We start from the raw sequence: 27,544 nt of genomic DNA, 5'->3' as shown, positions 1-27,544 counted from the left end.
ACATGTCAGCAAATAAACAAACAGTTCCTTTCTGATTAGCTTAATTTGGAGGGTTTGACATAGCCACAAATATATACATACAAAATTTGGGATGTGGGGAGAAGGTTGTAGTTGTATCTTACTGGAGGTGCATGTCCAGGATTTTGCTAAGTGTAACACAAAACTGTAAAAGTTTAGCTGAGGGAAATGCCTTCCTCCCACTGGCCTGCTTGTCCAATCAGAAACCAGCCCTGCATCTCCCTCATTTCTGACAACTATTTAGCAACTGAGCTCAGCTAAAGTTTCCAAAAAAGTTAGAATAACTTCCTCTCTCCAAGACCTCAATTTTTGCACAGCCCGGTCCTTGAAATTAGATCCCTTCAAGAGACCTGGAAAACGTTTGCTCAGCAAAACCCTCCTGTTTTTCCAAAGGCTCTGTCTCAGGAATTTAAAGCACACTTTTAAAAAACACAGAGACACCCACCACTTGAGGAGGGGGGAGAATTCCTTTCCCTCTCTCCCTCCCCTCCTTGCAGAAAGAATGGAAGAAAGTTCTAGCCCTCCTGCTTCTCCTGTGGACAGCCTGGGGACCAGTGAAGAGGAGCTGGAGAGGCAGCCAAAGAGGCTGGGAAGGAAGAGGAGATACAGCAAGAAATCCAGCGAAGATGGAAGTCCAAACCCAGGCAAGCGGGGGAAGAAGTCCAGCCCAAGCGCACAGTCCTACGAGGAGCTCCAAAGCCAACGGATCCTTGCCAATGTCCGGGAGAGGCAGAGGACTCAGTCCCTCAATGAAGCTTTTGCAGCCTTGAGGAAAATCATTCCCACCCTGCCTTCCGACAAACTCAGTAAAATCCAGACTCTCAAGCTTGCTGCCAGGTACATAGACTTCCTCTACCAGGTCCTGCAAAGCGATGAGATGGACAATAAGATGACCAGCTGCAGCTATGTGGCTCACGAGCGGCTCAGCTACGCCTTTTCTGTGTGGAGGATGGAAGGAGCCTGGTCAATGTCTGCCTCACACTAGCCAACACCAGGGTAAAACCAAGGATGACTGCCAAAGTGGTATGTGGCTCATTCTTTTTACTCTGGGCAAAGCTTGTAGGCTTGGGTGGCATGCTGTACTTTGGAAATATTTGGAGAGGTGGGGATGGCAAGTGAGTAATGCAGCAAATGTGTTGGATGGAGATGTGGAGTCATGATCCCAGCTGGAATGATTTGATAGCCTTTAGGCATGTTGCTATTTGCCTAGCCTAGATTTATTGTCTGTAAGTCTGTAAGCTGGGAATGACAGGGCTTTCACATGGCAAAATCCATAAAGAACTCTCCTTGTCTGATACTATCCTGCAGGCTAGGAAGGCTACTTATTTTTGTGTGTAGTTAAAGCTTAGTCCCAAGATAGGCTCAACAATTCAAAAACCAATTACTGCATGGGAATGATTTGCTTCTGATCCTAATAGGATCTTAAAACAAAGTAAAAGAAAATTCATTTTCGATCATAACATCCCTCAGATGGCCCTCCAGAGTCATGTCCAAGTCGCTTTTCATTTGTTTTGCATCTTATATGAGAGAACTGTGATATTCACCATACCAGATAAAAACGTCTATGCACAGAGCGATGGAATGCAGCTGTTATTCAAAAGGTTTGGTTCCAGAAGGAGTGGCAAAACTGTGTGGTCCTCATTCTGAACTTTGCAGGTCTGCATTTGTTACAAAGGATTTTAAATGTGGGGGGAGAGATTGAACTGACGCTCAGGTCGTGTGAGGAGCTGGTGCTTCTTTAAACAACCAACTCCATTCTGGTCGTAGCACAATTTTGTAGGTTAAACAGATGTTCAGTATTTGTTTTGCTGGGCTGTGCCCCCCCCCCCCCCGCACTGCATATTCAAAGTAAACACACAACCAGCCTTTTTTTGCCAGCTTCTGGTTCAGTTCGCTTCTCTTGACCACAACTTAATGTCACTTACTTGAAGATCTGGGTCCTATTCCAGCCTGCTGCCTTAAATGCAGCCCCCAAGGCTCATTCCACCCCCCCCCATATCTATTACAAGACAAAATAATCCTTTCTTCTTTAATTTTTTTTCCAGGGGTGGAATATTTTAGGCATTTAGAGAGAGAGAGAGAGAGAGAGAGAGAGAGAGAGAGAGAGAGAGAGATGAACATTATCTGAGCACTTCATAACTTTACATTGTTCCAGAACAATGTGAACACTTTCCCTCAGCTATGTAAATCACAACATTATTTTATATGTCCTAATGCACACATGAAATATGTAAAATGCTTTGTACATTGTGGGCACCCTCTGAAACACCAACAGACAACAATAGCAAAGCTATTTTGCAGAAAATACTATAAAGATATAAATGCAGACTGTAAACCTATAATGACACGTATAATTTGTAGAGTGCAGAAAATGTTGGGAAAGATACATTCATTATTTGAAGACAACAATATTTTTAGGTTTCCTGCTTATAAGATTTACAGGTAAAGACCAGAATGCAACTGGCAGCCTATGATCTCAACTAAGGCCATGTTATACAGATGCACAGGCATCAGTCATTACAGAGAAAATTTAAAAATGCACCATTGTAAACCTTTTTGGAAATGAATGATCATGCTTTATTTGTATTTAGAAGAAAAAATGAATACATTTCTTTAGACCGACTTGTTCATTAAATATACAATTGTATGCATAAGTAATAATTAAGTGAAACTATGCCTCCACCTCATTGCCCTGGGTACTTTATATCATAAAAAGTATACATTAATTAGGACTAGTTTTGCGTGGCTTTGCTTTAGTATCAGCTGCAAAGATACATGTAAAAAATGAAATAAATCCATTGGTTTCCCATTTATAAATATGACTTGTAAAGCCCAAGTAAGGAGGGTGGGGTGGGGATGGGGGTGTCTTCCCGCTTTGTGGGAATATTCTGCTGCTTTTGCCCAAAGCAGATGTAAAATGTCTCAGACACATAGTTTGCTAGAGTTTAGATTGTGCTTTAATTATTCAGTCATAGAAACAATAAATTCACTATGTCTGCAATTACTTAGCAGTTCTTTGGCTACAATCCACAGCTTTTTACTCTGAAGAAGTCCTATTAAATCTAACTGTACTGGTCCAGAGGAAGTAAATTATAGAAGCCTTCATTTGTTAATCTCCTCTATGCCATTCTTTAGACATGTACATTTGAAAACATGTTAAGAGACAGAATGTGTATTTCATCCTCACATTTTAAAAACTGTTTCTAGTTTATAAAATTAACATGTTTTCCTGAGTATAAAAATACCAAAAGTGAAGTAACAGTATGGGACTTCTGTAAGTAACGCATCATGTCTCAGATAAAAATTATTCTTTTCCAAACATTCTTTTCAGAAGCATTTTCACAAATACTCACTTCTAACCTGTGGCATTTGTAGAGAAATTTAAATTTTGAGTATTATTCAAACCTAATTTATGGTCTGAACAAATAAAATGAGAACAATTTATCAGGACAGAGATAAGCTAGAATTCCACCTCACAATACTATCTGGGACTTGGCACACAGAGAGAGGGATTCTTAGCCATTGTAGCTTTTACATTAATACAAATTACCTTCTAGAGGACCTGCCATGTTTCAGAAGCAACGTAAGAGCTTTTTGGTGGAACAAGAATGTGCAGGTCAATGCTAAGGAAGTAAGGGGATGCAGTGCTTATAACAGTTTCTAGATATTATGTAGCAACACAATAACTGTTATTTTAGCTTATTATTCTTAAATATTACTTTTAATAATATGTTGTTCTTTGCTCCAGACCCAGATTATGACAAAACAGAGCACTTGTATAAAAAAGAAATAAAGCAAACGACAATGGAAGCCCCACACATTTGTAGAAATCAAACACGGAAAGGCCAAACTAGAATTCTTCTGTAGGAATATATGCTCCAATTATACTATGTAATTACCCTATCTATTTTCATGTTATCAACACAAAAGGTACTTCTAGAAGGGGGCATAATTTGCAAATGGGTCATTAAGATATTGCAAACTGGTCATTGACGATAGTTGTGGTGGTGATGTTCTACTCTGGGTTTCCCCCAGAAGGGATGAATCCAGATTAAATTCCAGGGACAGAGCAGGGACAGGTTGGCATCATCATGTGAATGCTGCCCCCCTTTCCCCCCCCCCAAAAAAACCCCACCTGCATATATGAGAAGCATCCATCCCACAAGAAGCACCCATTTGGAAGCTCCCAAATGTTGGTGTCTAATGAATTTCTGTTATAATTGATATACATTCTTACTGTATTTCTTTCAGACGGCACATTAATGTCTGATATGTGCAGATTGGCTCACTGTACACCTGAAGTTAATTGATACCACTGGACTTGTTCCTTTAGCTTGCACATTCTCATACTGTGAATCTTCTCTTCACTTAATGTAGAACAGGTTTAACAGTTCAGTGTGCCTCTTACTCCTTGTCCTGTAAAATGTGAGTGAAAATTGACATGACGGAAGATGGGCGAATGCACCATTTGAAGCATGGGGAATTATGTGGTTTACAGTGTGAGAACAATAACTGGACATTGTTAAAAGCTCTCCTTGTGGGTACTCTGAAGTTGTGCATTTTGCTGCATTAATTCTTAAGAAGAAGTCTCTTGGATCAGGCCAGGGGCCCATCCTGTTCTCACAGTGCCCAACCAGATTTCCATGGGGAAAGCCTGCAAGCAACAGCCCTCTCTTCACCTGGGATTCCCAGCAACTGGGATTCAGAGGCACACTGCCTCACCAGCTGGAGGCAGACCATGGCCTTCACACCTAACAGATACCTAATAGTTGCCCATCCAAGTTAAAAGCTGAAATGAAAGGAGAAAGTCCCAAAATAAAATATGCAATTTGGAAACTAGTACAAAGCAAAATCTTGGTAAGATCCAATAGGTTAGCTGATGCTGACGGGTCCCATTCACACCCCACCCCACCATGATTCAAAATAGTAAACAGAGTTATTTGTCCCAACAATCAGTCTCTTGAGAAAAATACACCAAAGTAAATCTGAGGATTGATCCAGCCGGGGTTTCTCTGTCTTATAGATGAATGGAGACTTGCTTCTGTCGACACAAAACCCAGAGAAGTCTTTTAAAAACCGAACTGTGATAAGTGGGTTGGTAATGATGAGGAAGGGGGTATCACTTAGCTTCAAAACTGCCAACTGCTGAGTACTGCAAAAGTATTCCATTATCACACATTTCCCCACCTTGCCATGCTATTGAAGGAGGCTTTTAGGATAACATAACCAAGTCTGTACTTGAGTAGTTGAATTGCATTTTTGCAAATCTGAATTTTGCAAATCACCAGTCCATCACCCCAAACCCTTCACCCAGTTTTTCCCTCTGTTTCCTAATCTTTACTGCTATGTAAGAGAATCAATAACACTTCACAATTTTAAGAGGATTTATGTATATTGCACAGATACATTTAATTCCCGAGGATTTAAATAGAAGAGTTCAGCACTCATTTAAAATCAGTGACACATAACCCAGTACATAGTTACTTGCGAGTAAGTCACACTGAACTCTATAAAACTTAATTTTAACCAAAAATGTATAGGGCCGTGTTTAACATTAACACAATCTTGTTGTTTTGCTAAGTGTGGATGCTGTTAAAAGGAGGACATGTTGAAGAATAAAGGGAGCAAGGGTAAAACAGTACTGTTATTTACATGCTAGGTTAACTGCATAGCACTATGTGGATTTTGACTATCCTTCAGCGCAGGCATTCCCATTTGAAATAATTGTGGAGGAGTCAACTAGTTTCTTCATGGGTTATATTGGTGCTGAGCAAAAGGTAATCTCCATGTTTGTTCAATATACTAATATTTTAAGTTTATAAATAATTTCAATATACAATTAACAAAATATTGTTGATCTATAGTCTTCATGTCTTGTATGCAGAGGGGGGTTTGGGGAAATGCAGGACAGAGTCTATAACCAATATCTAAAAATATATTCTGTTCCTCCCCCACACCGCTTATCCTTTAAGAAAATCTTTCATAAATCCATTAATTTACCGTATTTTTCGCTCTATAAGACGCACCAGACCATAAGACGCTTTTGGAGGATGAAAACAAGAAAAAAAAAATTCTGAATCTCAGAAGCCAGAACAGCAAGAGGGATCGCTGCGCAGTGAAAGCAGCAATCCCTCTTGCTGTTCTGGCTTCTGGGATAGCTGCGCAGCCTGCATTCTCTCCATAAGGCGCACACACATTTCCCCTTACTTTTTAGGAGGGGAAAAGTGAGTCTTATAGAGCAAAAAATACGGTAGTTCATGCAGTTATATTTTAAAAATATTAATGGACTGATTAGTTCATATAATTATATATTTATAAACTTCTATCATGAAATTTTCTGAATAGGTATTAACAAACATTAGTATGCATTACATCATTACCTACTTCAATATCTATTTAAGTTTCTAAACAATTTATAAACTAAGTTAGATATTCTTGGCTTGAAATAGTGTACGTGAAGTTCTATTTCTTCAGATATGAACAGACTTTTGCTTTAATTACTCAGGGCATCGTCTCCACAAAGTTAAGTATGTTCAACTTATTGCAACTGAAATCAATAAGTATTATTGATTTCCAGTCTGGATTGCACCTAGGCATTTTAGAATTGGGGTGCAAAGAAAAGGGGTGCCTAGAAACCTCTTGAGCAAGAAATGTTAGGCTCACTTACTTTTCTCAGTCACGTCTTAAAGTAAAACACTAAATGGAACCATTTCCTTCCCTCTTGAAGGATGCTTCATGATTTTCTGCCAGTACAAACAAGTATTTTCTGATTAGATGGAAAAAAAATTACACAACAATAAATGGTCTTTTGGATTTGTTTAGAATTCTATTTTTAGTCATTTGTTCATGAGATTTACACACACACACACACACACACACACTTGATTATTATTATTTCAAACATTTTCACAATAACTTTTTAATCAGATAATTACATTGTTTCATAAGTTGACTTCCCACCCTCGCCTCCTCGGTGTTTTTATTCAAACCTTTTCTGATGCATTATACCTTTATCTATTACAAAAAGTTTCTCTATTATAGTTATTTTGTCATTTTTCTTCTGCTGTTTTTTCCTCAAATCCTGCCTGCAATTTCATTTGACTGTAATATTTTTTTAAATAGTCTGCAAATGGCCTCCATTCTTCTATAAATTTTGCATTTCTGCATAGTCCATTACTTTCAGAAGCCCCTCCTCCTCCATCGGAACTGTCTCTCCTTTCCATTTCTGTGCATAATATTCTAGCTGCTCTTGTCACATACATGCATAATTTAGTCATCTTCTATAGAACCTCCATCCCTATTATACCTATAAGGAAAGCTTCTGGTCTTTTGGGAACAGCCCATATAAAGATGTTCTTCATTTCATCATATATCATTTCCCAAAAGCCTTTGGGCCCCACACCTTTTAGGGACCCCATGACAAAGTAATATTGATTTGATCTTGAAAGAATATTACAATCAAGCTTAATCCGTTCAATGTTATCCCACGTTTTTTAAAACAAAAACAAATATCCTTGTAAAAGCACTAGTCCAGATTCATAGCCATGGGTATCAACATCTCCACTAGTTCTCAACTAGCAGTTCCTTATATCCTAAAATGTTATGGGATTATGGTGTCTTCTTTATGCAGGAATATTTTACCAGCCATTGAATTATTTCCCCAAGCGTCTTCAATTCCCACGGCACTAAAGCCATGCCAGCAAATCTGAACAGATACATCTCAGTATTTCGTAGAAGGCATTCCCTCAAGTCAAGAATAGTAGGTCGGGATTTGATCCTCCTCCAGCTGGCATGAGTAGGAGTTTTGTCATTTGGAAACGACTTTCGCTTGCTCAGCCTAAACACGGCGAGAGGGGAAGGAACCCAAAGGGAAGCTTCACAGGCACTTAAGATTGTGCTGCAAGGAGTTTGTGCAGCAAACCATGTTGAGTTGTCAGCTAATCGTTCCAAACAATTGCTTTTAAACTTGTCTCTAGCTGTTTGAAAGGGATGCGGGTGGCGCTGTGGGTTAAACCACAGAGCCTAGGACTTGCTGATCAGAAGGCCGGCGGTTCGAATCCCCGCGACGGGGTGAGCTCCCGTTGTTCTGTCCCTGCTCCTGCCAATCTAGCAGTTCGAAAGCACGTCAAAGTGCAAGTAGATAAATAGCTACCACTCCAGCGGGAAGGTAAATGGCGTTTCCATGCGCTGCTCTGGTTCACCAGAAGCGGCTTAGTCATGCTGACCACATGACCCGGAAGCTGTACACCGGCTCCCTCGGCCAATAAAGCGAGATGAGCGCCACAACCCCAGAGTTGGTCACGACTGGACCTAATGGTCAGGGGTCCCCTTTACCTAGCCGTTTGTAGTATATGCTTGTAATTCACTTTGAGAAAGGCAATGCAACAACAACAACAACGGGTGATCGTATTTGGCATAGGTTGACCAGGCTAGCCAGGAGCTCTGCTTCTGAGGGTCTTGCAACAGAACCTGATTGTATTTTACACAAATAGAATCTGGAATAACTTTTGGATAATAAAATGATTTTCACCATCTTCCAAGAGCCTACTATATTATTCTAGGCAATTGATTTGCACGGGGATATATTCCCCACCTCCTTTCTCTTCACTTGCCCAGGCTCTTTTAGCACAGAAAATGGAATGGGAAATGTTAATTTAATGGTGGTTTACTGGAGAAATGGAAGGGTTTAGGATTGCTATTAAGGGTGAAATCACACAAAAGCTTATTTTTAAAACTTGCCATTGCAGGAAACAACTGCAGAGACAGTTGCCTCCAGTCTGGCTTTAGTCACATGCACCAAAATGTGGAGAGGCATGCACATTTGAATGCAAAACTGAACAGTAATGCAGAGAGACTGGGTGTTACTCACATTCAGATGTACATGAATGTACCTCCAGTTTATGCCTCTGGGTCCTCATGGGAGCCAAGAGGCCACAGTACACATTAAGAAGTATTATGAATTAATGAACAGCAAAACAAAAATATCTGCATAAAATTCAGCAGCATTTTTTCCACAAATATTGGCCCATGTAAATTAACAGCTCTATTGTGAATTGGAACATCAAAAAGCAAAAATTGTAGGCTATGCTGAGATGAGCAGTAATTTGCAGATAATACAGTACACGCCGTTTGACTGGATTTTGAGTCAAAGAAGTTGCAAAAGACTGAAACTTAGACAGTTGTAAAAATTATGGAACAGGACAGAGCAATCATAGTTTTGAAATGTATAAATTACTTGCAAATAATATATGAATTACTTGAGGGGGGAATTCTCATTTTAAGATTTGTATTAGGTACAATACATCAACAGAAACACAGCTATCTTTGAAATCCACACATCTTCAAATTTTGCAATGCAGTTCTGCAACCAAATATGTGAATAAAAATGTGTATATTACAGGAAATTATGAACAAAATGTAAAAATAGCTTTCAAAATGTGTTATCCTAGAGAAAATTGCATAAAAATGTGTGTATTGTGAGAAATGCACACTAAAATGCTAAATAATTTTCATTGCTTAAAAAAGTTAGCAAACTGATGCAGAAATGTGACACCATGCACAGCAAAATCAGAGTGCCATTCTGTCACAAGTCACAATATACCTAGAAACAAGTTTAACAAAATCCAACAATCCCTTTAGCTTATAACATTACAAGATAATAACATTTCAGCAAACAATAAAACAAAATCACACTCCTCAGTTGCAACAAATGAATAATTCTGAACAACCAAATCACTTGCAAAAATACAATACATAAAATGCCAGATACATACACCAAGAAAGATAAAAACTTAGCAGCTAAGACTTCACCTTTCCTTCCTTGTCCCGAGGGACCTGTCCACCCACAGGAAACAAGGAAAGCTCTTAATAGAAAGGGGGGGAGAAGCAATTAGCATAGTCTGATTTATCATCTATGATGTCCATAACTTTGGCTGGATTTTTAGTTCATTTTGAATAATTTAACTGTTCCTTCTACTCACGCAATCCAACTCTCCCTGTTTGCCAGGGATACACCCCATTTCCTGGAATCTGTCCCAGCAGTAAATAATTGTCCATATTTTATCACTATTGTTGCTTTTGGGGATTGCCTTGTTTATAAAAGTTATAAAAGCTCAACTTCTTCCTTGGGGTCTCTAGAAAATGTTGGAGTGAGGGAGATGCATTTTGCCTCTGACATGCAGGTAAACAGGTAAACAACCCCCCCCCCCAAAAAAAAGTTTAGGTAGCCTAGCATGCAGGGTCTCGTTTCACAAGCTGCTAAAGCTCCATTTGACAACAGACAACTATGGTATGATGCTCTAGTGTCACTTTTAGCAAAACCTTCTTGTCTTTCAAGCCAGTGTTGGAGAAGTGATTACTAAGCATACAGAATACAGAACAGAGCCTTCTGAAATCTGTAGCGAAGAACGCAGGGAAGTCTCAGGTACTAATATTGGTATTATAATAGGTATGTTCAGTGCTTTTTTCTAAAAAAAAAATGTTTAGGGGTACTCTCATTTTGACTCAAGAAAATCACTATTTTATCGTTCAAATCAGGAAAAATAAATACAGTAAATGGACAGAAGTACAAAGATTCACAAAATGTTTAGGGGTATGCGTACCCCTGCATAGCAAAGCACTGGGTATGTTAGAGGGGTCTCCCTAATTCTGTTTGTGAAATCTTAGGGGCTACGTGCAACTACTACTGTGAAATCGCTGTGTCGTCTGCTATGTTTGCCCACAACTTAACAGTTAATATAATTGCCTGTGATCGCCATCAGAAATTAACTATATTGTACTCAGAAGAGCTGCTGAGTTAGAGAAGAGATTGGCAGTTGCACTGCCTCCATTTCAAGCTGCAAAGTCACCACTATTTCTGGTCAACATGTTCATTTCATATACAGAAAGTAAATATTGTCTCCTTCCCACCACCCTGAAATAGTATCCTTTGCCTCAAAACCAGAGATAGGGAACCGGTGGCCTTTCAGATGTTGCTAGACTCCAACTCCCATCATCCCTGACAGCCTAACCCATGGGAGTTGTAGTCCAGCAACTTCTAGAGGGCCCCAGGTTCCCCACCACAACTCTAAATGATTCTGTATATCTTTAACACTTTGAATTATATTCCTGAGACTGAGAAAAAGTCAGTACATTTTACTCTTCCAGTATTTTATCTGTCATGCCATTGGGGACATGTTGGCACCTACTGAAGACCCTCCTCTTTCAACAAAACTTTTAAGTCTTGAAAAGCTTTTCTGGGGAGTAAAGGACCTTTCCGAACAATATGAGGGGGGCTGCTGATGGAGGAGCAACCTACCCATAATTGGGCTTGAATCCTAAAATAAGAGAGCTTCAATAAAAATAGCCTTGCCATTTCCCTTCCCTTCCTCTCCCTGCTCAGCATCGCCTATGCCTCTATCCCATATTGTTCAACCGCAGGAACTATGGGAGGCCTGTAGGCACCTCTGCTCGGGCTTGCTGTACTATTTGCTTGCAGCTCAATCTAACATACCACTATTCCCAGATGCATATTCATTTCAGAATTTAATTATACCAGCTTATTATTTTTACAGTAGTTGCGCTATCTTTTACCCAGGTCTACAAAAGAAAAAAGAGGGACAAAAGAGGGATGCGGGTGGCGCTGTGGGTAAAACCTCAGTGCCTAGGACTTGCCGATCGTATGGTCGGCGGTTCGAATCCCCGCGGCGGGGTGAGCTCCCGTCGTTCGGTCCCAGCTCCTGCTCACCTAGCAGTTCGAAAGCACCCCCGGATGCAAGTAGATAAATAGGTACCACTTTATAGCGGGAAGGTAAACGGCGTTCCCATGTGCTGCGCTGGTGCTGGCTCGAGAGAGCAGCTTCGTCACGCTGGCCACGTGACCCGGAAGTGTCTGCGGACAGCGCTGGCCCCCGGCCTCTTAAGCGAGATGGGCGCCACAACCCTAGAGTCGGACACGACTGGCCCGTACGGGCAGGGGTACCTTTACCTTTTACAAAAGAAAACCTCCCCCACCAACCCAAGAGTTCTCTACTAGTTTATGATTACACCCCCCCACCCCACCCCAGACACACTTTGTGTAAAACAGAAGCATAAATATAGGATGTGGGATGACGACACCTGGCTTACTAGCAGTACATGTGAAAAGGATCTAGGGCTCCTGGTGGACCACAAGCTTAACATGAGTCAACAGTGTGATGCAGAAGCAAAAAGAGCTAATGCTATTCTAGGCTGCATCAACAGAAGTCTAGTGTCCAGATCAAGGGAAGTAATGGTCCCACTCTCTTCTGCCTTGGTCAGACCACATCTGGAATACTGGGTCCAATTCTGGGCACCACAATTGAAGAAGGATGTTAACAAGCTGGAACATGTAGAGAGGAGGGCAACCAAGATGATCAAGGTCTGGAAACTAAGCCTTATGAGGATCGGTTGAAGGAGCTGGGTATATTTAGCCTAGAAAAGAAGGGCTGTCACGTGGAAGGTGGAGCCAGCTTGTTTTCTCCTGCTCTGAATGGTAGGACTCGAACCAATGGCTCCAAGTTACAAGAAAGGAGATTCCGACTAGACATGCGAAAATACTTTCCGACAGGAAGAGCTGTTTGACAGTGGAACAGTCTCCCTCGGGAGGTTGCGGACTCTCCTTCCTTGGAGGTTTTAAAGCAGAGGTGGGAGGGCCATCTGTCATGGCTGCTTTAGCTGAGATTCCTATATTTCAGGGGGTTGGACTAGATGACCCCTGGGGTTCCTTCCAACTCTATGATTCTATGATCATCCCATGAGTTATCACAGAATTTTCAAATTATTATTTCTTAAATTTGTATACCACCCTCAGGGCAGTTCACAGCATACAAATATAAAATAAAAACACTAAATACCTAATAAGAACAAAAACAAAACAAACCCATACCTTCCCCTCCCCCATTGCTAGGATTTTAAAGACTTAAAAATTATATAGTCCAGCTCCATCTGAAGAGGAAGGATACTTTATTCTAACATTCACTAACACCACTTCTCACAAGAAATGTTTTTTGTTTTGTTTTGTTTTTTTTATAAATTTTTTTTATTGGTTTTTCAACACATATTAAAAGACAATACAACACAATACATAAACAAACAAACATATAAACACGTATAGTTTCTTAACCTTTCTTTCCTTAGACCTTCTTTCAGCGACTTCCCCATACCTCCCCTTTCTGCATCCCTGTTTTAAATCATTCCAGCAACCCCTAATTTCAATTTCTTATAGCACTTTCTTTAAATCTTTTTTCTCATATCCAATTGTTTGTCACTGCAATTCTATTTTGCATTACCCAAGACATTTTAACATTCATTAATTTTACAACAGTTCTTAAGATAAACTTTAAATTTCTTCCAATCTTCTTCCACCGTCTCTTTCCCTTGGTCACGGATTCTGCCAGTCATCTCCGCCAGTCCCATGTAGTCTATCACCTTGGTCTGCCATTCTTCCAGTGTGGGTAGCTCTTGTGTCTTCCAATACTTTGCTAAGAGTACTCTTGCTGCTGTTGTAGCATACATAAAAAACGTCCTATCTTTCCTTGACACCAATTGGCCTACCATGCCCAGGAGGAAGGCTTCTGGTTTCTTCACGAAAGTGCATTTAAGCACCTTTTTCATTTCATTATAAATCATTTCCCAGAAGACCTTGATCCTTGGGCACGTCCACCAAAGGTGGTAGAAAGTACCTTCAGTTTCCTTACATTTCCAGCATTTATTATTGGGCGTGTGATAGATTTTTGCAAGCTTGACTGGGGTCATGTACCACCTATAAATCATTTTCATAATGTTCTCTCTTAAGGCATTACATGCCGTAAACTTTATACCGGTAGTCCATAACTGTTCCCAGTCAGCAAACATAATGTCATGCCCAATGTCTTGTGCCCATTTAATCATAGCTGATTTAACCGTCTCATCCTGTGTATTCCATTTCAACAGCAAGTTATACATTCTTGACAGATTCTTAGTATTGGGTTCCAATAGCTCTGTTTCTAATTTTGACCTCTCCACCTGGAAGCCAATTTTCCTGTCCAGTTTGAAAACTTCATTTATCTGGTAATAATGAAGCCAGTCTCTTACTTTTGACTTCAATTTCTCATAGCTCTGCAATTTCACTTTTCCCTCCTCATGTTCTATAATTTCCCAATATTTTGGCCATTTGGATTCCATATTAAGTTTTTTCACTTCCTTAGCTTCCATTGGTGACAACCACCTAGGGGTTTTGTTTTCCAACAAATCTTTGTACCGAATCCAAACATTATATAATGCTTTCCTAACAATATGGTTTTTGAAACCTTGATGAGTTTTAACCTTGTCATACCATATATATGCATGCCAGCCAAATCTGTTATTGAACCCTTCCAAATCCAAAATGTCTGTGTTTTCAAGAAGCAGCCAGCTTTTCAGCCAGCAGAAAGCCGCTGATTCATAGTACAACTTTAAGTCCGGCAGGGCAAACCCCCCTCTTTCTTTTGCATCAGTTAGTATCTTAAATTTTATTCTGGGCTTTTTGCCCTGCCAGACAAATCTAGATATGTCTTTTTGCCACCTCTTGAAACAATCCATTTTATCCAAAATCTGCAATGTTTGAAACAAAAACAACATTCTCGGCAAGACATTCATCTTAATAATAGTGATTCGGCCTAACAAGGAAAGTCTCAAATTTGACCATACTTCTAAATCTTTCTTAACTTCTGACCAACATTTCTCATAGTTATCTTTAAATAAATTCACATTCTTAGATGTCAAATTAATCCCCAGGTATTTCACCTTCTTTGCTACCATTAAACCAGTTTCACTCTGAAACTTCTCTCTTTCAGCCACTGTTAGGTTTTTATCCAATACTTTCGTTTTCTGTTTGTTCAACTTAAATCCTGCTACTTGACCAAATACTTGTATTAGCTCTAAAACTCTTCTCGTACTAGTGTCTGGCTCTTGTAAAGTTAATACTAGATCATCTGCAAGATTTTTTTGCAGATGTTTTTTGTTTTGTTTCCCTGGTGGGTGTCGGCTGAAGAATGTAATAATGGGTCAGATGAAGGGCCCATTTATTCTGGCATCCTGCTTTTTGCAGAAGCCTCTGTGAGCCCCAAAAGCCTATCCTCCCAAGAGGCTTCCTCCTCTGAACATGCAGGTTCCATGTGCCATCAAGCCAGTAGCCAGTGGCAGATTCAGCCTCCGTTCATTTGTCATTTGTAAGCAAGTGGCTGCTCATTATATCCTGCAGCAGTGAGTTCCATAGTTCTTAATTCTTCCTCAGCTTTGGTCACCAGACCTGGAGATTCAAGTAATGACAAGTGTAGCACAAAGAGATAAAAGAGAGTCCCATGGACTGCAAGAAGATCAAACCTATCCATTCTTAAGGAAACCAGCCCTGAGTGCTCACTGGAAGGACAAATCCTGAAGCTGAGGCTCCAATACTTTGGACACCTCATGAGAAGAGAAGACTCCCTGGAAAAGACCCTGATGTTGGGAAAGATGGAGGGCACAAGGAGAAGGGGATGACAGAGGATGAGATGGTTGGACAGTGTTCTCGAAGCTACCAGCATGAGTTTGACCAAACTGCGGGAAGACAGGAGTGCCTGGCGTGCTCTGGTCCAGGGGGTCACAAAGAGTTGGACACGACTAAACGACTAAACAACAACAATATTGATGTTTTTGGATGTTGCCACAGCCTTTGGCTAGTGCAATAAGGTTTATGATAATGACGAATAACATAGAAGTCTCACTCCCTATTGATCCTGTCAGGACTCTCATTCCCAATCTCAGCTCTTCCAAAACACACACTCACAGGGTTTCAAAGGATGCTAGCTACTTCAATGGGTTGCAGATAAAACCTTTCTTATAGGCAAGGATGTTCTAGTGGGATAATTCATTAAGCAGAGCATTTCTTTCACTGGGATTCTCATAATCAATGAACATACAAAATGCCATCACTATTCTTATTTTATTTTCACAGTGTTTCAGAAATGCTGTGGCTGGACTCACAATCCCAAAGGCCTTGCCATTTTACCTTTGCTCACACCTGGTGGCTCTTTCCTGGCACTGCTCAGCCACTGTAGAGCCCTGGTCCTGCTTAGCTGAAGGCAGCAAGGCTAGTCCCACCTTGGAAGGAGCTGGAGGGCAGCAGCAGCTGAGCCCACCCACCAAGGGGATCAGGTCTCACATGGCTTTCCTGCCCCACTGTTTTGAGAAAGGTATCAAAAGATACTGGTTAGAACAGAAGAATGTGCTTTCTCCTTTCATTCGAGTCTGGCAGGGGTCCTGAGCAGCACAATGTCAGTGCCCCATCACTTCCTTTCACCAAATAAAATATTCCAGCAAACATTTAAAATTCACATCCCAAAGAATATTCTAATTCATTTGCTATTTTGTCAGCTGCGTGACCCTGGGGCAGGAGTTTCTAAAGACCTGCGTGTGCTGTTAGCTGAAACTTCACTGTACTTGGAAAGACTGCAGTCATCTTTGATCTGCTGGTGTGTGTAGGACGTCAGGGGATGCACTTTTTGAGTGTGTGCAAAAGCAACAAATTAGCTTATAGAAAATGGAATCTGAAAAGTGGAAATTGGAACAGAGCATGTAAGGTTTTCATTATACAATTCTATTTGAATTTTTGCTCATTGCTATTCAGGGAAGGGCCACACACTATATGATTGGTAATAATAGGGTTTTATCTAATGAGGCTTTCTGACTTTGGAAAAAATGCTTTGAACAATTCACTCTGCTAATAAAGCATACAATATATGTGCAATCTCCAGTTTGGCCCTTAAAAGTGTTTCATAGTGGAAGAGAAGAAGGAACATGTGAGGATATGGGAGGAGCCTAATTGCCCAATATTGTGCAAGGGCTTCAGAAGAAAATAAAACAACCCTTTGAACGAGAGCTTTAAATGTCAGAGTAAACCTACACTGGCTCAAAGGGTCAATTGATTTTCTTCTTCTGAAGCCCTTCTCTCTCATTAGTGGTGTTCATATGTGACACAAAAAAACATGCAAGAGCAGCCCCTCAAGCATCATGTGCTGCCTCTCATCTGTTTTCACAGTTGGCACAGTCTGGGCCATTCTAAAATCAAAACACTTTCAGCAGCGTTTCAAGACGCCCATTTGGATGAAGAGGAGTTCCATAATCTAAGATATGAAGAGCTCGCATACTTGTTGTAATCCATCCAGTCTTAAAATCAGTTTGTGATCTCCTAGAACAAAATACGTCAGACACAAGGCAATCATTTCATAGGATTTTAAAGTGAAAATGGTTTCAGGCAGATGCAAACCTTAATGTAAGTTTCTTCAGACATCAATTTTGCAAGAAAGGAATTTCAAACTTCCTTGTCTCTTGAGAGTCTAAAGCCTCATTCCTCACAACCTGATTATGGATGGCAGAATGGCCTGTGCTTCTGCTTCTGATATAAGGTTTAAGGTTTTCTGGTATCACATTAAAAACTGGCCCTCAAGCTACTTGGTGCTGCTCATTTCTTGTTGTTTTTAATTGTCTCTTTGTGCGAATGTTAAGGATAGTAGGAAAGGATATACTGAAAAAGTATTATCCTTCCTTCACTCACGCTAGTAAGTGACATAGCAGAGCAGATTCCCCTCAATATAGCTGGAAGCTAGTTTGCAGATTCATTTGAATCTCTTAGTTAAGTTTATTCCTGGTGTCCCCTTTTGATCCCTCTTAAAAGAATAAAGATCCAAGAGTCTTTCTGAGTAAAGTAACAAAATATTTACTCACATTTCAGTTCACAATTTGATCCCTGAAAGGCAGGCTTTACTTGATAGTTACACGAAGAAACAGTGAGTTCATCTCATATGGAAATTGAGCTCATGTGCTGGTGGCTGAGAGCCAGCAGACAGCAAAATTACATTTAGATAACAAAATGGCTGCAGGAGAGCAGCATGGCAGCAAAAGAACAGTAACAAGACAATAGAAAGACAAAAGTAAACTGGACAAGAGACTGAGAAAATGGCTGCATGACTCGGCTCTTTTGTGGAGTCAGCCAGAGCCATGCCCATCTCCCAGGTCACATGCAGGGGGAGGATGCTCCAGACCAGTGGAAGAGGACGTTACACGGACTGGATGTCCCCCTGCCTGTGCCCTCTAGGGAAGTAAGGAATGCACCAATGGATTACATCTCACACTCTTTAAGTTATACTCTTGGTTTAATATCAATTAATTTTACATTCTATACTTTCTCATATTTTGTATGCAGGCTCTACAATTCTATGATTCTAAGTTGCTAAGTGGTCCAGAAGGAAAGGCCACTGAGAGGTCCAGCAGAACCAACAGGAACAAGCTCTTGGTTACCTCAGTTCCGCCATGTGGGTGGAGTCTGCCAGGGCTCTGATGTGTGGGTGGCAGAGGCAAGGGTGCCAGCAATTTATGAGGCTGCGCCAGGGCAAGGGGGAGAGGAAGGGTCTGAGCAGTCAGAGGCAGAAGAGGGGGCACAGGATGTGTCAGAAGCAGAGAACGAGGCTGTTCAGGTGAGGGGCGGCCTGCTCAAATCCCCTGCTGTCTCCTAGAACCAGGAGGGGCTTGAAGAGGGAAGAGCAGTGATGACTTCCAAGCAGAAGTATCGGGTTGGGTGCATGCGCTACATCTGCCGGCCAGAATTGTGTGGTCCCACGGTTGCTTCAGTTGCTCCACAGGGACAAACCTGGAAAAGGGAAGGCCAGCTCAGTGGGCACTAGAAGCATTTGCGTGTGTGTATCCAGGACACCTTAGGAGCTGTTGTGTTTGTCAGTAAAGAATTAACTATTGGCTATTTGCCTTCATTGGCTGGGTGGGCGCAGGACAGAGTCAGAAAGAGCATCTCCTCCAAGTGTCCTTGTTTTCCAGGGACAGTTCCAGAACTAGGAAAGCCATCCTGGCTTCCGACTGGATTCCAGAATGTCCCTCTTTCCCCCGCCAGCACTGCCACCACCACCAAGCTCTGCAGGGAGGATGAGCCAGCGCTGGTCCTGAGCGGGGGCTGCAGTGGCAGTGATGGCTGTGAGGGACCCCATGGCCTCCCCATGGCTGCCGCTGGAGAGCGGAGGAGGAGGAAGCCCAGCCCCATGTGGGGCAGGAAGAAAGAGGGCAAGGAGTCTTGATTTTAAAAAACAATGGCTTGCGTTTCCACGTCTAATCTTGCCTCTTTCTAAAATTAATTTATTGGTGTGTGTTTTGATAAATATACCAAAGAATAAATAACATTTAATCACCCGGAAGTATGGATCGAATTGCAGCCTTAGCTACTTCACAAGATTAGCACTATTTCATTTCTTTGCCAATATATACCGTATTTTTCGCTCCATAACACGCAGATTTTTCCTCCTAGAAAGTAGGGGGAAATGTCTGTGCGTGTTATGGAGCGAATGCCTACAGATGGCGGGGGAATCTGCTGCAGTTGTGAGCAGTCCGTGGCTCGCTTTGAAACAGTAAGCGGCTCCTGTCAGCTAGCGGAGCCGGGGAGGAGGGAGAGAAGCAGAGCGGGGTTGGCTGCTTTAAAACAACCCCGTCCTCTATGTTCCTCTCTCCTCCCCACTGAGCTGCTAAGTAGCAGCAAAGCTTTTCAGCCAGCCTAGCCGGGAGGAGGGAGAGAAGCAGAGCGGGGTTGGCTGCTTTAAAACAACCCCATGCTCTCTGTCCCTGCCTGCAGTTTTTTGCTGTCCGATTTTGGATTAGCCACTGTAGGGGCTGTGTGTGTGTGTGCTTGAGCTATCGTTCTCCTCCTCCTGCTTCCCGTTCACTCTCCCTGCGCCCCTGCGCTCTCCCTCCGACTTTAGGATTGACACTCTGTGTGTCTGTGTGTGTGTGAGAGGGCTCCTTCTCCTTCTCTTGCTTCCCGTTCACTCTCCCTGCGCCCCTGCGCTCTCCCTCCGTCTTTAGAATTGACACTCTGTGTGTGTGAGAGAGGGCTCCTTCTCCTTCTCTTGCTTCCCGTTCACTCTCCCTGCGCCCCTGCGCTCTCCCTGCGCCCCTGCGACTTTAGAATTGACACTCTGTGTGTCTGTGTCTGTGTGAGGGCTCCTTCTCCTTCTCTTTCTTCCGTTCACTCTCCCTGCGCCCCTGCGCTCTCCCTCCGTCTTTAGAATTGACACTCTGTGTGTGTGAGAGAGGGCTCCTTCTCCTTCTCTTGCTTCCCGTTCACTCTCCCTGCGCCCCTGCGCTCTCCCTGCGCCCCTGCGACTTTAGAATTGACACTCTGTGTGTCTGTGTCTGTGTGAGGGCTCCTTCTCCTTCTCTTGCTTCCGTTCACTCTCCCTGCGCCCCTGCGACTTTAGAATCAACACTCTGTGTGTCTCTGTGTGTGTGAGGGCTCCTTCTCCTTTTCTTGCTTCCCGTTCACTCCCCCAGCACCCCTGTGACTTTAGGGCCAGTTCTCTCTCTGCGTGTGTGTGTGTTTTGACCTCACTGCGCTTGTTGGGGGAGAGTGTTGGTCGCAATTTTTCTTGATTTGTCTCAGAGTGGTTACTATCATGGTTTCCTTGCCGGGGAGGAGGGAGAGACGCAGAGCCTGCTTGTTCTAAAGGAGCAAAGCCAGAGAGGAGCCTCTCCTGCATTATTAGCAGCATCCTTCTCCACACACCCCACGCGTGCTCCTTGTCCCTTGAGTTCTTTTCCTTCCCTCCCCACTTAAAACGTGGTTACAAAGCACGGATCCACATGGATCCTCAGGATTTTTGCACTAGGTCACCCCAAATTCACCATCAGATCACATAGCATATCCATGGCTACAGCCTGCACCAAAAAACACACGCACCCACTGTTTCATGGGGCTGCAATGGCGCAAAAACGTGGTTACAAAGCATGGATCCACATGGATCCTCAGGATTTTTGCATTGGGCTACCCCAAACTCACCGTCAGATCACATGTCTGGCCACAGCATGAACCACAAAAATCATACATCCACTGTTTCGTTTAGAATATTTTTTCCTTGTTTTCCTCCTCTAAAAACTACGTGCGTGTTATGGTCAGGTGCGTGTTATAGAGCGAAAAATACGGTAAATAGATTTGAAAGCATTCATAGAAGGACCGTGGATTAAAAGTGAATGACATTCCAAAGTTGGAGCAGCAGTGACTTACCCTCTTACAGCAGCTGTTTCTGGTGAAAAATCTGTTGAGTTAGTTCTGTATTGCTGTTTTGCTGTATGGCAGCCGTGTGCCCGTTCTCAAGAAAGCATGTCTTTATTTTGGAGTTATCTACATTCAAATTGCACTATATCGTTGGTGGGGAAATATCAAATGTGTGGAAAATCTGAAGAGAGATTTTGCTTAATCAAGCTTCAGTTCAGCAGTTAAAAAACAAATATGTTAGGGCACTAACAAACTGCCTGGTCTTGTACCTTTTGTAAAATATTTCACGGAGCTGTAGCAGAGGGAGGAAACAGAAGGGAGCGATGATATTTCACTTGGTCTCAGGCTGCATCTTCACTCTGCAGGCCTTAAGAAAGGCGTGGACTTCCTTTCCACAAACACATGCCCAAAGCCTGAGTATCTTCTACATTTTCAGGTGGATTTTATTTAACAAAATTTATACACTGCTACTAGGAGATCTCTATGTGGTTTGAAATAAAGTCTTAAAACCTGATTTAAAATACTAATAAAAGCCAACATTAAAATTAATGTACACAATACATTAAAAAATCAAAAAGGTAGAATAAAATCAGTAATTTTAAGACTTAAACTTACTAAATCTGCTCATCAATATTACATGTTAACATTAAATGCCTGGATATGCTTGTCGAACAAAAAAAGAAGTTCCGGGGAACAAGTTAAGGTGGTGGTGTGGGTGGGTGTGTTTAATCATTTTTATTTCGTTTTAACTACCTGCAGGCCAATGGCCAGGTGAACTTTAGAACAGACCCTCCCAGATTACAGGATTACCCCGTGTCCTATTTTCCAGGGACAGTCCAGATTTACAGAAGCCATCCTGGTTTCTGATCTGATCCCAGAGTGTCCCACTTTTTCTTAGGAAGTCCCTGTTTTCATTGGAACAATATTCGAAGATATGGTATAGGGCTGCCATATGTCCGGATTTTCCTGGACATTACTGAGATTTCAAAGGCGGAATTGACACCCGGGAGGAATTTCTGAAAGGCACTACTTTGTTCTGGATCTCAGGCAAGTTAATCAGAAAAACTATAGCTCAGCAACTTTTGGGGTGTCCTGGTTTTTACTTTTTGAAATCTTTTTCTTCTTCTTTGGAGATCACTCGTAGCCGAGTAAGATTGTCTTCCATAAACACAGTTTTAACAGTGAGTCCGTAATTGACTGTGGAGGCCAGTTCTGGATCCACATGTCCTTCCACAGTGGGGACATTAGTTTCCGGGCGGGAGTTGATCCCGGTGTGGATTTGCCAAGCGTGCCTTCCTTAGCACGTTTCTCCCTTGCGCCCTGAGTTTGAACATCTTCAAAGCCCATGACACCTTTGGTAAAGGCTGTTCTCCAACTGGAGTGCTCACAGGCCAGTGTTTCCCAGTTGTCAGTGTTTATACTACATTTTTAAAGATTTGCCTTGAGAGAGTCTTTGAACCTCTGTTGTTGACCACCAGCATTACGCTTTCCATTTTTAAGTTCGGAATAGAGCAGTTGCTTTGGCAGACGATCATCAGGCATCTGCACAACATGACCAGTCCAACAAAGTTGATGTTGAAGAATCATTGCTTCAACACTGGTGATCTTTGCTTCTTCCAGTATACTGATATTAGTTTGCCTGTCTTCCCAAGTGATGTGTAAAATTTTTCAGAGACACTGTTGATGGAATCTTTCGAGGAGTTGGAGATGGCGTTTATAAGTGGTCCATGTTTCACAAGCATATAGTAAGGTTGGTAGTACAATAGATTTGTAAACAAGCATTTTGGTTTCCCTGCGAATGTCCTGGTCCTCAAACACGCTGCATTTCAATTGGGAGAAAGCCGCACTCACAGAGCTCAGGCGATGCTGGATTTCGGCATCAGTGCTGGCCCTTGTGGAAAGATAACTGCCTAGGTAGGAGAAGTGATCGACATTTTCCAATGTTACCCCACTGAGTTGGATTTGTGGCGCTGTAGAGGGGTTGTTTTGTACTTGCTGGTGCAGCACTTTGGTTTTTTGTATGTTGAGTGATAGGCCAAGCTTTTTGTAAGTATTCAAAGATAATATGCAAAGACAGTATGGTAGGACATCCCTATTTTCATCAGAGAAGTGTATAGCCTTATACCAACTAAGTCCATTGGTCCATCTAGCTCAGTCTTGTTTAGAGTGACTGGCATCAGCTCTGCAGGGTTTCAGACATGAGTCTCTCTTGGCTTTAGCCAGAGGGCTGAGCCTGGGGGTCTTCTGGGACCCCCCATGCAAGTCCTGGAATATGGCCAACTAGGCCTACTTGTTGCTGGTGGGAAGCAGGAACAAGAAAAACAGTGTGATGAATTTTACATTTTGCTTTAAAATACCCAGCCGAGTCTTTACACAAAACATGTATATTTTACATCACTTTTTATAATTTCCTAAATCTTCTTTAAAGCAGCCAGCCCAAGCATCAGACATCAACACTGATCCATTTAAGCTTAGAATAAAAGGAGAGCATTTCTGAGCACATGTGATACAGATTGCAGAACTGATTATAGTTTGGGATGTGTGTGTGCGTGTGTTTTCTTTCTGCTGATGCCTTTTGCAATAGTTGCATCTGTATTTGAGCTCACTGCTCTGCATAGGCACTGCCAAGCTTTGAAGATCTTCAAAGTACTCCAGGGCTGAATGCCAAGCCCTGGCTTTTCTGCAGAATGTCACTCTAATTAGATAAATAATATCTGAGATGCGGGGGTGGGGGGATCTGAGTGGGGAGCAGTGGGGAAGGAGCCGAAATGGAAGCTTTCCTTTGTGGGAGGAAGTGATTGTACATATTTACCACTGAGCTGAGTCCTGCCCTGCCCTTAAAAGGAGGTTTCATGTCATGTCTGAAAGGCTTATGCACTAATAAATTATCCTCCCAGGATGGGCAGAGCTGTGTGTGCATTCCAGGATTCCATGCAACTAGGGACAGGGAGAACTAGGAGTGCAGAATGTGGACCATGCACCCAATCCAGCATCTTTAGAATCTCAGACGGCATGGGCACCATGCCAGGAGAAAAATCAGAAGTCTGTGGGTGGGCAACCAGAATTTCCAGTATGTGAGGAAGGGCAGGAATTCACGGTCCTTTGGTGGCAGCGGCTCCTCCTTGACTTGTCATGTGAACAGCAGAGACAAGGGGTTCAGCTGCCTTTATGAATGAAGCACATGCACACACTAGGCTTACCTGACTCCCCTTCCCACCTGTGGCACTTGCAAGTCTTTTCCTCGGGAAAAGTGCCCCTCCCACTTGAAAGAGGAGCAATTTAGGATGGAAACCCACGTAAATTATGCCATTCAAGAATATGATAGTTGCCGTGATTTGCTTTTAAGGAAATTTGCAAGAATCTACACTTTCAAAATGGCCTGCCATATGTTTGGAATTTCCCAGATGTTAAAGCGATTTCTGCCCGGAAATAGCAACTGTACCACAGGGAGCAGAATTCTGCTTTTCTGGTCAAATAATAATAATTTAGATCTCCTTGGGATAGAGAGCCAGCAAGGTGTAGTGGTTAGAGTGTCAGACTAGGAGCGGGGAGACCAAGGTTCGAATCTCTGCTTAGCTGTGAAGCTCACTGGGTGACCTTGGACCAGTCACTTCCTCTCAGCTTACCCTACCTCACAGGGTTATTGTGAGGATTAAATGAGGAAGGGAAGAACCATGCACACCACCCTGAGCTCGTTGGAGAAGGTGGGATATACATGCAAGAAGCAACACAGGCTGTGGCCTCTAGAAGCTGCTCAACTGCACCTCCCATCCTCGCTGGCCACTGGCCATGCTGGCTGGGACTGATGGGATTTGGAGTCCAACAGCAAGCACAGGTTCCTTAGCCCTGCTTCAGGATTTGCCTGATGAGGAACTGCATAGCCTGGCTCTGATTAATGAACTCCCCCAAATATAAGATCCATGCACTAAGATGCTTCCTGTTGATGAGGACACAAATCTGGTTTGCGTTCTGAATTTGCAAGCTGCCAGCAGACAGCAGAAAACAGAAATCCTGTTAAGCATTATGCAAGTGATTACAGGATTACCCAGTACCAAGTTGTGCAGAACTTGTGCAATCTCACGGAATCCCTGCAAACTCAAATGCCTATGTGGATTATTTATTTTATTTAGAAGCATTTAGAACCTACTCTTGGGTGAAAAAGGCTCCAAGAGCAGCTTATATACAGTCAATTGAAACAAGGCAGTCCCTGGCTGCACATTTGCAATCTTTAAAAAAAGGGCAGAAAAGGACATAGGGACTGAGAGGGAGTAAGAAAAAAGCAAACAGAAGAAGTATTAAAGAAGATGATGATCTTCATCATCATCATTATTATATATTTTATATTATTATAGCAATCAAAATAACTTTATTGTACTAGCCAATTACCATGACAAATCTGAATCAAAATAAATAGAAGCAAAAGGGGTACCCTGTTATATCATCTGTCTAGGATGGAGGAGGGAATAGCTTGAAAACGCAGCTCAGTAGAAGCAAATCTTAGTCTGGCTGCAGATTCGACAGGTAACTGGCTCTAAAATGGACCGTTTTTAGAAGGGGGGACCAAGGAGAGCATTTAAAGGGTTTGATCAATCGCTGATCATGTAGTGATTCTGTCCAGTGGCACCAATCCCTTAACTGGTGTTTGTCTGTGGATATAATCTCCTCTAGTTTATGGAAAGAATAAGAGTTCAAATAACATTGGTTATTTAATGATAAATTAAGGTAAGATGGGGAATTTGGAGAGGAGGAATGATTTTGAGGAAATGTGGAAGATATTTGTAGAATTTGTACTGTTAAAACAGAGAAGGGTTAAACCATCGCAAGAGGCGTTGAAATTTTGAGAGATTGGATAGTTACGATGGATAGTGGTCTCAGGGCGGGGTGCACATTTTTATTTTTATTTCTACCTGTGTTATTATTACTTTGTTTAAAATAATAATAATATAAACACATAGAATAAAAAGAGTCAAGTCCAGTACAGACTCCCAGTGGGGGGAGAGGGTTAAGCAGGTAATTTGCTCTGCCTCCCAGAGTTCCTTAACTTTGATTTTTTTTTAAAAAAAAAAAAGATCAGTAGGTGTAGATACAGTGGTACCTCGGGTTAGGAACTTAATTCGTTCCAGAGGTCCGTTCTTAACCTGAAACAGTTCTTAACCTGAGGTGCTTTCGCTAATGGGGCTCCTGCTGCCACTGCCGCGCGATTTCCGTTCTTATCCTAGGGCAAAGTTCTTAACCTGGAGCAACCACTTCCTGGTTAGCGGAGTCTGTAACCCGAAGCGTCTGTAATCCGAGGTACCACTGTACTTTCTTATACTTCCTAATTTTCAGAAGTGAACATTTCATTGAAATACTCTGTTCCCCTTAAATGGTGTCCCTTTCTGGCTCGTCTCCATATTTCTTTTTTGTGTGACTGATGCAGTTGGGAGGGAAGCGTTGCTGCTAGTCGCATGTCTTCTCTGTGACACGTGTGTTAATACAACTCTAACAGCATTTCCCTTCCCCCTTTTCTAGGCACAAACGTGTCCTAGTGTTGAATTGCGACCTTAGGAAAGAAACGAGGAACCAGACAACACAACACTGGGATGCATCCAACAGTAATATGTTTTTCTTTCTTTTTCCCTAGACTGTCCACTTCTGGAGACTGGAGTGGAGCTGAAATGCATCCACGTTTGTAGCTTGTGAAACCTTAACAACCTCAAAAGAACTGGTCTAAAGGAACCACTTGATTTCGCCTCCCCTTGAGCTCCTGCAGAGCATTTAGAGAGACCAGAAACGCAGCACCAAAGCTAATGGGTTTGAAATGTTGCAACATCTCTCCCCAAGAGACAAAACTAAAACACAAAGAGCCTATTCAACTTTGTGTTTACTTGCTGGAGCTTGTCTGTGTGTGTGTGTGTGTGTGTGTGTGTGTGTGAGAGAGAGAGAGAGAGAGAGAGAGAGAGAGAGAGAGAGATTTACATTTTTTAAAAAAACAATCAGGAACACATTAATGAGGAATCCATTGATTTGGATTTCAAACTATCTCTGTATTTTTGTGTGAATAGTTTAATTAAAATCATGTTGTATAAAGTAATGTCAAAAACTGGACCAAGGCTCTTTAGAAAAGCAAACTTTCTAAATTCTGCACATTTCTTTTTCATCAAGGAAGCCTGGAATACACCTTTTTTCTCTTTTTGCATCCAGCACCACCTTCCTTATTGTTTTGCTTTAACCGGCCTCTTCCTTATTGTTTATTGTTTGTTTTATTTATTGAGAAATCTTTAAACAAAAGACTGCAAAGGACCTGGTTTGTGTATAATGCTTCTCCAGCTCAAAAAATTAAAAGAAAGTGATGCAGTTAATAGCAAGACATTTGATTTATTTGTGAGTTTCGCAATCATAACAAAAAGATAGACAGAAAACATACCCAGTTTTAAAAGGAATCAGTATGCTTTACCAAATTATGTGTACTCTTTATTTATTTGGGACTTTTTGTATAACACT

General features: G+C 42.0%; 1 protein-coding gene across 1 annotated transcript; it reads left to right on the top strand.

Annotated features, from left to right (window-relative positions):
* Positions 1 to 301: 301 nt before the first annotated feature.
* Positions 302 to 27,402, top strand: TWIST2 (twist family bHLH transcription factor 2). The gene is made up of 2 exons (XM_083573356.1): positions 302 to 1,041; positions 26,685 to 27,402. Exon 1 carries the CDS (start codon positions 521 to 523, stop codon positions 1,001 to 1,003), a length of 483 nt encoding a protein of 160 aa, XP_083429482.1. The 5' UTR covers positions 302 to 520; the 3' UTR covers positions 1,004 to 1,041; positions 26,685 to 27,402.
* The last annotated feature ends 142 nt before the right edge of the window (positions 27,403 to 27,544 follow it).

The sequence above is a fragment of the Podarcis filfolensis genome, assembly GCF_964270895.1.
Source record: "Podarcis filfolensis genome assembly, chromosome: 1".
NCBI classification, from domain to species: domain Eukaryota; kingdom Metazoa; phylum Chordata; class Lepidosauria; order Squamata; family Lacertidae; genus Podarcis; species Podarcis filfolensis.
Note: the sequence above shows the minus strand (reverse complement) of the source record. Positions and strands in the feature narration are given on the sequence as shown.